The sequence below is a fragment of the Miscanthus floridulus genome, chromosome 9 (genome assembly GCF_019320115.1).
Source record: "Miscanthus floridulus cultivar M001 chromosome 9, ASM1932011v1, whole genome shotgun sequence".
Lineage (NCBI taxonomy): Eukaryota > Viridiplantae > Streptophyta > Magnoliopsida > Poales > Poaceae > Miscanthus > Miscanthus floridulus.
This window is the reverse complement of record NC_089588.1, coordinates 109,913,669-109,926,577: the sequence shown is the minus strand read 5'-3', so window position 1 is coordinate 109,926,577 and position 12,909 is coordinate 109,913,669. Positions and strand designations below refer to the sequence as shown.

General features: G+C 42.6%; 1 protein-coding gene across 1 annotated transcript; it reads right to left on the bottom strand.

The window, feature by feature from the left end:
- Nucleotides 1–1,326: 1,326 nt before the first annotated feature.
- Nucleotides 1,327–11,682, bottom strand: LOC136480551 (disease resistance protein RGA5-like). Its single transcript, XM_066478062.1, has 5 exons — nucleotides 10,880–11,682; nucleotides 2,541–4,554; nucleotides 2,270–2,407; nucleotides 2,038–2,163; nucleotides 1,327–1,584 (listed from the first exon to the last, which is right to left on the bottom strand). The coding sequence occupies exons 1-5, from the start codon at nucleotides 11,680–11,682 to the stop codon at nucleotides 1,327–1,329; spliced, it is 3,339 nt and encodes a 1,112-aa protein (XP_066334159.1).
- Between the last annotated feature and the right edge of the window lie 1,227 nt (nucleotides 11,683–12,909).

The following is a 12,909-nucleotide window of genomic DNA, read 5'->3' as shown; positions in this document are numbered from 1 at the left end:
TCACTGTATGGTCCCAGCATAAGTCTAGCATGCTGATGCAGTTTCTACTTGAGCAGCAACTGGATTAGGTACCTACCATGCATGCATATAAAGTCGGCCCAGCTTGGCTTGTATTACCGTTGGCTAATGACTGTGCGGTGTGTGGTTGTTGCCAACCTTTGAAGGTTAAGAAGAACCTGTCCTCAAGTCAATGGACATCATGGGTTTGGCATTCATTAGCTGAAAACTAAAGGCATTACCATCATGCTGTTACTTCCTACGACATCACTATGAATTAGGTACCATGCATGCAATGTCGGCCGAGCTGGGCTTGTAATCAGTAGTGGATATATAGTAAATGTCGTTGAATGCGGGTACACTCCATGGGTTGTAGAGGTGGGTGGCAAGTGGTGACAGCTATATCCGTCTTTTGTAATCCTCCATATTCGGGTATGACATAGGGCATGTTAAAGACGTCACCTCATTCTAGCTACCACGCTAGAGCGTTGGTGATACATCGGTAGAGCCTGTGCGGACGTGTGGAACTAAATTTGGACCATGTATCCTACATGTGTGTATGTTTGTAGACCATAGAACCTAAGCAGAGATGTATCATAGGAGGTCTAGCTTTATTTTGTCCATCTCAACCTAGCTTAGTCATATTCTTTGTAGAAGTAGAAGCTCTCTGTGTGTATCACACTACCTTCAATCTATCATTTACCCCTGTTTAGATTCTGATGTTTACTTATGATATGATAATGAGTATGTTGATTATCAATTCTCTTTGTTGCCATATTCCCTAAGTGAAATGCTCCTGAGTGAAATGCTATGATGGTATCTGTGTCATTATTTAATGATGACCTTACAATACTACGTAAACATCAATGCCGCTTTCTTTCTGAACACCTCATTACCACTAGATTTGGGTCTCGATGGTGAAAGTTGGCAGTGACAATAATCTTTGTCACCATCGATTTCAAACTAAAGGTGAAAATAATGATCACCACTGGCTTGTTATATAAACCGGTCATCACAATAAGAAAAGACAAAAAAAAATCCAACAGCCAGCAGCAACACCGGTGCCCATGCCATTGTTGTCTCCTCGCCCAACTTGCTGTCTACTCGCGCCGCACCCCACCGCCGTGACCATGCTAGATCTCAAAGAGGGTGAGGGAGATCCAATGGTATCTAAGAGGAAGAGATAGTGAGGGAGATGAAGGCACCTAGTGCTCGGACTCAGGGGACAGACAGTGGTGCTCTCAGTGTAGTCAGTTGCTCCTCCCGCATGGGCACCCAGGCTGCATTACTGGCTGTCCCTCACCCGCGTCGTGGCACCGAGCCACCATGTCAGGCCTCCCACACTGATGCACCACGGGACCAATGCGCCTCTGTGCTAGGAGATAGGGATGGATAAAGAGTAGAGAGGAGGCGGTGGGGCAGAGTATCCATATGCTGCGTGCCGGCCAATTCACAGCGCGATAGGTGGCCGCATGGGTCCCGCCTATCAGCCACACATAAAAAACACACGCGGTGGGAGAGGTGGAAGATAGTGATGATCACACAAACTGCTGTGGCCAGGTTTTTCCCATCAGCTGTATCCCCCACCTAGCAGTCAAAATCAATTTCACCATCAGTCGTAGACAAAAACCAGTGGTGATATAATATCACCGTTGTTTTTATAAAACCGGCAGTAAAAATGCCGTTGACAAAAACTATTTATGTAGTAGAAATATGAGAAGAATGGTGAACGAGTGCATGTTGATGAAGGTGATTAACGGGTAATAATAAAGGAAAAATATGGTAAAACATCAACAAATTCACTTGACATGCTGACATGTTTGAAAGAATGTGGGAAAACTATAAATCACAACAAATGAAGTTACCGTCAAATAATGTAGCAAACAAATATGAGTCTCACATCTTAACATCAGACATAAATCTCTCATCCCACAACAGTATCTGCTGGGATCCAGGAAAATACAGCAAAAGAAAATATGCCCCAAGCTCAACAGTCAACACCGAAATATGCTAACGGCAATACATCAAGAGTCCCATCACTAAGGTGACAAAAATACGATATTTCCCATAACTCGTGAACATAGCAATGACTCCCAGTGGTATAAGCATCAAGCTTGTGCACCGCCACTGTCGATTGAAATTGTTTCTCTGACGGCTTCCTTGAATCTGTCATTTGTCATGAGGAAATTTTGAAAAATGCTAAGGAGGATAACAGAAAAAAAGGAAAACAATTGACATCACTGGGCAGCATCTTTCTTTGAGGAAAACTTACGTGCATCTCCAAGTCTATCCTCTCTTGAGCCTCTTGTTCAGTCTCTGCAGTTAGTTGCTCTTCTTGCCCCTCTTCGATGTGCCAAATTTTGAGCCACTCGTTGAATATCCCATACTCCATATTATACCTCTTCAAACGCTAGAAGATGTAACACAAACAGGAGTGTCACAAGTAAGGATTTATTGCAAATCAGAGAAAAGAAATATGCACTTATTGCAGTTGAGAGTGTGATGAAAATCATCAATCCGTGTAATTCTGGGAGATGACTTACAAATTTGAAATGTGCACAGCCATTATCCGACCTTGTTTCAATTCTGACAGTAGGATGGTTGGGAAGTGTCTGAACGGCAGTATTAATGGAACTTGAAACGCATTTTACATCTTCAGAAATACCGTCATTTTCTCCAACACCAGAAATTTCATCGTCACAGATGCATCTAATTTCGACCTCGAGCTTGCTAAGTTCAGACAGGTGCTGGATGCCAAAATTAGAAGTACCATTCAAGCACTTCATCTTATGCACAGGGAGCCGAAGCTTGAGATGTTCAAGCATTGGCATTGATCCTGCTTCAAACTTAAGGGCAGTCCCACAAGCATCAATTGTCAGTGAAAAATATTTGAGATTTCTAAATCCATTGATGTCATTGAAGATGATCATTCCGTTGGTGGCTCCAGCGGTGCCTAGTTCTAGAAAGAGCAAACTACGTATTGCTCCAAGAATTTTGACATCATCTGGTATCATACAGATGATATACAGTTCTAGCACACCCAGATTTCCAAGACAGGGGATCCAATCTGGCACCTTATAGATGGGACATTCTTTCAGGTGGAGCTTACGGAGGCTACAAGGAGAAGCAGGGCGCCATGAATCGAGTGACAGTGGGTAATGCTCATCAGAAGTGTCCACAATATGCAGATTGTGAAGGTTGCAACAAGATAGTAAATTTCCCACATTACTGTGAAAGTTCTCAGCTTTAGTTCTTTCTTCTGAGCTATCTGGCCAATTAAAATTCCAGCTAATATCTAAGGTTCTCAGCTTGGTCAACTTATTGAACTCTTTCACGGTCTTTCCTTGTTCGTAAGATACAAGTCCATACTTGCATAGCTCTTCCATGCTCTGCATCTGTCCAATCATACCATTTGGAAATCTAGTTCCTGAATCAACATACAGATGGGCCAATCGTTTAAGCTTTGTGATTGATGATGGCAACTCTTTAATCTGAGTATCTTGTACATCCAATGTTTCTAGATATTGCATTTCTCCAATTTTGTCTGGGAGATAAGTTATTGAATGTGAACCAAGACGTAAGTACTTCAGATGGAACAGCTTTTTAATACTTGAAAGATGATGGTTTTCCAGAGCACTGCAATTGCCTAGGTCCAACACACGAAGAACAGTGAAAGCAGAGAAAGAAGTTTGCACAGGATGTCCAAATATTGTAAGTGATCGGACGTGAGACAAAACTAGGCCTGTCATTCTGGTTGCTTTTTCTTCGTTATTGTTAATGACACAGAGCCTACGAACCTTGTATTCTGAAGGGTATCCATGATCAGTAGCATCTAATGAGGTTAAAAAATTATCTTCAGCAGCCTTGCATTTGATGTAGTCAAGAATAATGTCATGAACTCTACATGCCTTGGCCTGACCATAAATTACACCTACAGGTTGGATCATGCTTCTATTAATGAGATCATTAAAATAACGTTCACCAGTTTCATATGCACTTCGACCTTTTTCATCACAAACGAATCCTTCAGCAATCCATTTATTTATCAAGCATTGTCTCTCAATTGTCTGATCTTCTGGGAATATGCTGAGGTACAATAAACATGTTTTCAGATTGTGGGGAAGGTCAAAATAACTGAGTGCTAATATATTTGTCATTCTCTCTGCATCCGGGTCTCTTGCAAATCCAGAACCTATTGCATTTAGCACCCTCTCCCATTCAGATTTTGCATGCTGATCGGCTAACATGCTAGATATAGTAATAATTGCCAATGGAAGACCACCACATTTTCCTAATATCTCATGCGGAACATATCCTAGATGAGGATAGTATGAGTTCTCAGAACCAAATGCTCTTCTGAAAAATAACCTTTTTGAATCATTGGAACTAAGAGGCTCCATATAATAAACTGAACCACCATGAGCAGAACAGAATGATGCAACCGTAACACTACGTGTTGTAGTGATTATTCTGCTCCCACAATCATTATCCAATAATGAAAGCTCAATAGTCTGCCATGCTCTTTTATCCCATATATCATCAATTACAACTAAGTATCTGCCAGAGTTTAACAAATATGCAGTTAGATAGTGCTGAAAGCATCAACATTGGAACTGTATTTGTAGTAAACATAAATTATACTTCTTTTAAGGCCATTCCCAATGTGAGTTTAGCGTGTTTGCCTAGGTGGAAGGTTGACCTGTTAACTAAAAAAGGGCAATGCATGCTAGTAAAGCATGTTCTTAAATCTATGATGGTCTATTTTGCTATGGCTATTGATCTTCTTCCCTGGGCCATCAAGGCTATTGACAAATTAAGAAGGGGTTTTTTGTGGAGAAGGAAAGAGGAGAAAGGTGACCATAGTCTAATGGCATGGACCAAAGTGTGTTCCCCCAAAGAGCTTGGTGGTCTTGGAATTTCTAATCACTAAAACTTTGACTGGGATCTTCAGTTGAGATGGCTGTAAGAAAACACAACCTACATGCCTATGGACTAATTTTCATGTGCTGGTCCATGATTGTGTCCAAGCCTTATTCTCTTTTGCAGTGGTTTTAGAGATTAGTAATGCTATTGCAACATTGTTTTGGACAGATAGGTGGATAAATGGACAAAGCATATCTGATCTTACCTCTTAAGTCATGGCCTTAGTTCCCAAAATGAAAAAGAAACAAGAGAGCAGTTCACTACTACAGATAGTTTAATCACCGCCGCGACATTCACCGCCGGTTATGTGACAATCGGTGGTGATACATATCACCGCCGGTTCATAGTCTGAGGGGTCCCAGAAGGGTGACTTACCGGCAGTGATAAACGTTTTCATCGCCAGCCCGGCATATGGTCCGGCGGTGAAAACAGTGCCGGTCTTCGCTGCCATAGCGCCGAACCGGTGGTGTAAACATTTAGCACCACCGGTTAGTCATCCAATGCGCGACACACATACAAACCGGTGGAGATAAGAAGTTTCACCGCTAGTTTTAAGATGGAAGGACGCTCCGCTCGTAGAGCCAGCGGTGGAATTCTCTACCACCGTCGGTTCGCTTTATGATCCGGTGGTGGAAAGCGCAACAGTTCGGACCACCGCATTGTCCACCGAGCCGGTGGTGATCAGAAGTTTCACCGTCGGTTTGTTCTTACGGCGAATTTGTTTGCAAAGTTGATTTATTTCTCTGGTGCGCACAGTATGTTACGGTGGTGTTACAACTCCCATTGCCATTTCATCCGGTGATTGTTGATGCTCATTTACTTTTGTGCATCTCTATAAAGTACGGTGACAAGCATGTCTTCCTTGGCGTATGGTACGGTGTTCTTTTTTTGTCATTTGGAATATGTGCCATCCATTACTATGTATTGAATTCGGACCGTTCGTCTGGACTCAACCCTAAGGCCAGCCGACAAGTCTAAACATCAAGGCCATCCGTCGTTGGCTGTCTAAAAAAACTCTGCCTCCTCCTCCCGCACACCCGGTGCATTATTCCTCTCTAGGGGCTTAGATTCATGGCATTGTTGCCCTACATGCTAAAGTAAGTTGCAATTTGTGTCAACCATTGCCGGCCTCTCACCGCGCCGCCACCAGATCTAAGGCAAGTGTAGTGCTTTCGCGCTTCAGCGATCGATATTTGTTGGATTATTTTCCTCTTTAGTCATCTTACTAAGCAAGCTCTCATCCTACTGGACACTGACGATCGCATCGCCGCAGGGTCATCGAGATGGAGGAGGCCCCCAACAAGAGGAACATAGTGTCCAGTCTCACAGACCATGTCCTTGTCGAGATGCTCCTTGTGCTGTTGTAAGTGTGTCTATTGCTCCTAGAACCGCCTCATCTCGGACTCTGACTACCGTAACAAGCTGCAGACTGTCACCGGCTTCTTCTATGGCAACTGGAACGACAAGCAACATTTCACCAGCGTCCCCGGTGAACGCCCCTCCTTGTCCTTCTTGCCCTTCCCCATTAACAAAGTAGTTGTCTCAGATTACCAGCGGCCTCATCCTATGCTGGTGCATTGCGCTTGATGGATTTTACTGTATTATCTGCAATCGGCAACCTAGAAGTGGCTGATATTGCCGCATAGCATCCGTTCTGGTGGTCAGGATCGCTTGGGGTTCAATTTGACAGTCTCCTCGCATTTCCATGTGATTAAATATGTGGAGGAGGAGGGTGAGTGCATAGGTGTAGTGATCTACTCATCTGACTGTAGCATGGATCATTGAGGAATCTAAATGGAGCCAAGGTATTGTGCTACATTCAAAATCAAGAAGTGTGTTTCTTAATGGTTGTCTACACATTTTGGAGTACTCACTGATGCTTGCTATGAATATGGAGGGAAAAACATGGAGGAAAATTCGTAAGCCACGTGGTGCTGACCCCTCCATCCATCAAGCTACACATTGTTTTGTAACAACTACACATTGTTATGTAGGAAGGAGGCACGCACATGCAGCTTTTATTTTGAACTTGTAGGTTGAGAGGGATTAACATAGGCTTCTTGAACCTAGTGATATACAATCACCGGACAATATAGGACACTATCAGACACACACATAGGCTTCTTGAACCTAGTGAGAGGGCTTCCTTTCCCAGCAAGACAAATCCTCCATACTTCTAGCCTACAACTGCAAATAAGTGTGTTGCAAATGCCTAATTTTCTACTCCATTACATATTTCAAAGTTGAGCCTAATTGGCAATGGGGCGTTGTGAATGCAGCAACCATTATGTCCTTCTTGACATTAACCTAGAGAAATGCACTCTCACCATTTTTTACTCTCAAAGGAGCCCATGAGAGAATATCCAACCCGTCATTGACACGTTGAACAAGTGAGACAAGCTACTACTCCTACATTGCGAATGATAGGATTATTTGTTAGTTAACTTTAATCATCCTATGTCACTGTCATGAACTTATCACATAGGTCCTTCGACAAGTACAGGAAAAAGAGCAAGAAATATCAACCATATTGGAATTTTGGGTTCACTGTACTCGAGTCCGATTCGATCGCAACACAGTCAATGGGCAATGATCAATGCGGGTTGCAAGAAGAGCTTGCCGGTTTCATTATGGACCAAGTCCTAAGTCAGGATGGAGAGCATCACCTTATCTAATCAAGGTGCTAATATTCTTCACCATGTAATGTTGGTTTCATTATGGATGATCTTATGTTTGTTTGTGTTCTAAAAACTATGTTGTTGTGGTTGGACTTGTTGTATGGATTTCTGTCTTGGTGGTGATGTATGTTTGGATACAATACATTGTCTCTGTATATATATGTTGCTGGCGATGTAAGCCACGAAGTTTCTATATTATTATTACAATTGTATTATGAACAATGATGTACAGTGCAAATGCCAACGGTAATGGACAAGACATTACCGTCAAAACAAACATAATGGCAGTGAAGCTGCCCTCATTATCGCCGAATGGAACTCAAACCGACTATGCTGGTACTACATCACCGTCGGATGGAATGCGGGACCGACGTTGTTGTCTCAATCATCACCGTAGTATGGTACACTCATCCGGTGTTGATGTATCCATCGTCACAACTGGATGGTACGCCTATTCGGTGTTGATGTATACATCATTACTACCGGATGGTATGCCCATCTGGCATTGATGTCTACATCATCACCGTCGGATGGCATGCCAGACCGACATTGATGTCTCTACCATCACCGCCAGATCGTATGCCCGTCCAGCGTTGATGTCTACATCATCACCGCCGGATGGTACGCTAGACCAACATTGGTATCTCCACCATCACCGTTGGATCAAACACCCGTTCGGCATTGATGTCTACATCATCACTGTCGGATGGTAGCCAGACCAGCATTGATGTCTCCACATCACTACCAGATTGAACGCTGATGTGACGGTGACGATAACTACAGCACCGCCAAATTGAACGCTGGTCTGACGGTGATGAACAATGCCCCCGACTGTTTGAAACCGGCGGTGATCAATAGTGACTATCACCAATGGTGGCCAAAGCCGTCGCTGAAGGGGGGTTTGGAACCGGCGATGATGAACTTTCTATAGTCGTGGTTATGAAGTTGTCACTAACCATACATGGGTTAGGGATATTCAAGGCACCCAACCTACTGATTTCTTCACTAAATATCTTTCACTTTGTGATCTCATATCTGAAGTGATGCTTCAACCAGAGGTGGAAAACTCACACATTTGGCCATTCTCAAATGATGGGCAATATTCAACAAAATCCTCCTACAAAAGCCTGTTTCGTGGTACTGTAATTTTTAGCCCTTCTAATTGTATTTGGCAAACTTGGGCGCTAGGTAAATCACATTGTTTCATGTGGCTAATGGCCCATGAGAGGTGTTGGATGTCTGATTAGTTAGCACGAAGAGGGCTGCCACATCCAGCCTGTTGCCCACTTTGTGAGCAAGAGGAAGAAAATATTAATCACCTATTGACTATTGTCAACCTCTCGACCTCTGTCTTCGCATGAGAATTTTGGTTCTTCCTTCTACACGGGGCCGGCTTGCATAATATGACTCCCCAATCATTTTCTTATGGGCCTAGACTTTGTGGAGTCTTCGTAATCAATGCATTTTTTATGATGAACCTCGTAACCTAGGTAGAGCGTTTTTGCTCGCTAGTGAGGATCATGATTACTACGGTTTCACTTGGGATAAAGTGTCAATCATCTCCATGGCAGGTGTAGGAGAGAGATAATATGTGGAATTGTTGTTTGTATTGCTGAGCCTCATGAGCAGATTACATGGAGTACATTGCTTGGGGGCATGAAGCCTCCCTTAGATATATGGCAAGCCGAGATTATATATAGAGTACATTGCTTGGGAGCTCGAAGCTTCCTTAGGGATATGGCAAGCGGAGATTACATAATCCTAATTAATTGTATTTACAGAAACCCTAATGTACCCTAGCATCCCCTTGTAGTCACAATGGGAGCAGGGCAGACGGTGAAACTAGAGAAGAAGTTGAAGGTTGTAAGCCGATGAGTTGACATCATCCAGCGATCATAACGGTCGATGTGTTGTATATGCTGTGTCTGGAGATCAAGTGGGGATGCAAGATCTGGAGGCTCGGAGATGAAGTGGAGAAATCTGATCTAGAGTTGCTTCGATGGCAAGCCTTCTTGACGTGTGACTCCACCTTGGCAGACTCCATTCTCTGTTTCCCATTTATCTCCGCATTGGGTGCTGGTGGTCAGATCTATGGTCCGACACCCCGATCTAGGTGGGTAGAATAGATCTAGGATGATGCTGGACGAATCCGTGGTTGGCTCCCCGGATCCAGGTGGAGGATGAGGAGCATGAGGAGCACATCAGGCAACCGGAGGATGACACCACTGCATGGCACTGATGGGGATGAGGTCTACAATGGGAAAACACAGGAGCTGTGTTGGTGGTTGCAACGGTAGCTAGTCTCTCATGGGCTCAACGGGCTCGACAGGCATACATGCTACTTTTCTTTGTTATTTGTGATTGATTTCCCGAGGTGGGCATAGCTGGTACCTGTCAAAATACAACATTAACAGAGACCTCATTCTGGAGGCAAAGGTGTTTCTTGCCTCTGGAAATTTCTTTTGGTCACATATGATATTCTATTTCATAGTAGTGACTGTTGAAGCCTCTGATTTAATTCGAACTAAAAATTTGCCTAATAGCTAACGACCGCCCATCTTAATCATACCAATATAACATCATTGTTTTATTGTGGGACTAAACCTATGTACCTAACAATTACTATCTTTATATTGTTTATTGTGACAAATAGCAATGTTGCACGTATACTTTGTATTAGAATTTTATAGCCTAATACATTATACAAGCCTAGGGTTTGTCATATATTCTTGTTACTCAAGACGTATATGGCTATATAATAAAAAAGGATACCCCATATGGTTGTGTGTATGGTGTTTCTCCAAGTCTTCTATTTTTAAAACTTTTGAAGAAAAGTAGTGTGTGCGTTGTTTCCCTTCGTCTTCTATGTGTCTACACTTTTGAACAAAAGTAGTGTATCATTCACACTTTTGAACAAAAGTAATGTATCATTCACACTAGCCTCTGTAGTAACTTTGTAAGTAAATATAATTTTTGGTATCATATATGGTTCAATGTTTAAACCAGCATTTTTCACGGCTCAACAATACACTTATATAATATAAAATTAAGTGGTTGTTTCTTGTAGTTTGAATGACAACGAAAATTTGTGAAAAGAAAATCTTACAGAGCTACGAAAGGAAATGGTACTTGTGCTCCTCGTTTACATCAAGAAGTAATCATTGCAATTTTTATTTCGTTACTTACTGAATTTGTTACGATAGATCATTCAAACACCACAAATTGAATTTCATCTCGACAGCACAACACATGCATATACTATCATAGATGAGAAATCATACCTTTTATCATGGAGGTGCTCTCTGAGTTTGTTAATGAGCTGCTGCTCATCGTCATCCAGTGGATTATCAGTTATATGTACTCCTTTGGCTATATCACTTAGAATCTTTCTCATATTAGGACTTCGAGAAACCGACACAAAAGCTGCACTTGAAAACTGGCTTTTGATATTGTGATAGACTTGGTTTGCAATCGTTGTCTTACCAAGACCCCCACAACCCACAATCGACAGCACTTTCAGCCTTGAAATAGAACCCCTTGTGCTCAAGGATAAACGTTCAATGATATGCTTCTTTGGTCCATCTATGCCCACAAGCCTATCTATCTCTTCATAGATCGCTGGTAGCCGAGGATCAACAAAAGAAGTGCCAGATATGGATGCCAGCATGACAAAATTGTACCTCTTGTACCTCTCGCTTGCCTCTGTTGCACGCTTCTTGAGCTCTTCAATCTCATCGGCAATCTCATGGCGTGCTTTCAGTTTCTTCAGCTTGTGAAAGAATTCCTTGAAGCTGCTGCTGTGTCGATCATGGTTAACACGGCTCATGAAGGCATCCACGCAATCTTCAATATCATAGGCTAGCTCGCGAACCTTTTTTCTCCATTCTTCCATCTGAGGGTTGAGCTTCTCTGCATCGGTGAGCATCTGGAGCGCAGCACTCATGGCGCTCAATTCATCTTTCAAGAACAGTATCTGCTTGCGCAAACCTTTGAGCTTGACATATTCTTCTTCTAGAAGCTTGGAGAGCTTGGACAGCAGAGGTAGCATCACCCCTTTGGAAGCGTCCACAAGCAGGTCTGCCATTGCTCGCTTGTGTCTGAACTCTGCTTGCTATATGGAATTTGGGCATTTGTCAGCTTGAGAAGTTATTATGTGAGGAAAGCTAGAATTTGAGGATTTTTTTTTTTGTTGTGTTCGTACGCGCAGCATCAGTTTTACAAAAAGGAAACTTGACTTGTGCTAGAAGACTGGAATATTTAGATGCTCCACTGTTTCAATTCTTTAAAGCGTCCCTTGCTTGCTGCCCGGCTCGTGGAAATTCCAACTTTGACGACTGGTCAAACATTTAACGTGAAAAACAAGTGGGGCCTCAAAGTCTCTAGCCTCCCCGTAGTTTCCTCGAGAAAAAAACTCATAAAGGCGCACTAGCAACAAGATGCTCCATACAGAAAAGATACTTGAAATCGCATCATTTTGCTCCTAGTGTTCACTACAGTTATGAGGTAGCTTTTTTTTATGCATCGTGAAATCTTCTTCATTCTATTGGCTGTTAAGAATTTCTAACGACTGTATTCACTATGCAAAAAACGATTTTAGAGGAGTTTCCCTTTTTGGGCGGAGGCGACTTTATTGAAAGTAGTCACTAAAATAGATCAAGAGACAGTCAGTCTCTTGGAATCCATTTCTAGAGGCGGTTGTTGTATGTTCCAGTGTAATTATTAAGGTCCTATGAGCACCCGAGGGGGGTTACATTGGTTGTTTAATACAAACTTAAAAACCTAGCGCTCAATTTAATCTACCACTAGAAAAAACATAAACTACTCTAATATGATATATGCACTAAAGGTTTTCTAGTGCGCTCTAACTTACACTCAATCCAAAAGAATTTTGCAACGTATTAACTAGCCTGTAGCTAATTTAGGAAAGTAAAGGTCACACAAGCAAATCACAGGTAAAAGCAACAAACGTGTGGTAAGTAAAAGAGCTCACGAAAGAGAAGGCAAACTCTAGAAGACATACCAATGTATCCCATGTCATAGGCTCCCTAATCTCAACCCCTAATCTACGTTGGTGCTCCATCAAGATTTCTATCGATCACAATGTTCGATTTGCCACACAGGCATCCACCAATCAAAGGCTAGAAGCCCTTCTGGTCAACTTGATGCCTTGTACACTATGAAGCTTCTCCACAAGAGGGAGGAGATCCCCTCGTCCCTCAGACAGTGATATGACACCACTTGATACCGAAGACAGAGGATTGCCACTTGGAAGGCCAACATGACTTCACCGGGAGGTCACAATCTCAAGTGT

Bases quoted from the DNA above. Each gene is read 5' to 3' on its own strand.
- LOC136480551 (XM_066478062.1), bottom strand. From the start codon at position 11,682: ATGGCAGACCTGCTTGTGGACGCTTCCAAAGGGGTGATGCTACCTCTG. The intron at 2,408-2,540 runs GTAAGTCATCTC...TACATCTTCTAG, and splicing joins GCTGTGCACATTTCAAATTT to CGTTTGAAGAGGTATAATAT. The intron at 1,585-2,037 runs GTGATGGGACTC...TTTGACTGCTAG, and splicing joins ATCGTATTTTTGTCACCTTA to GTGGGGGATACAGCTGATGG.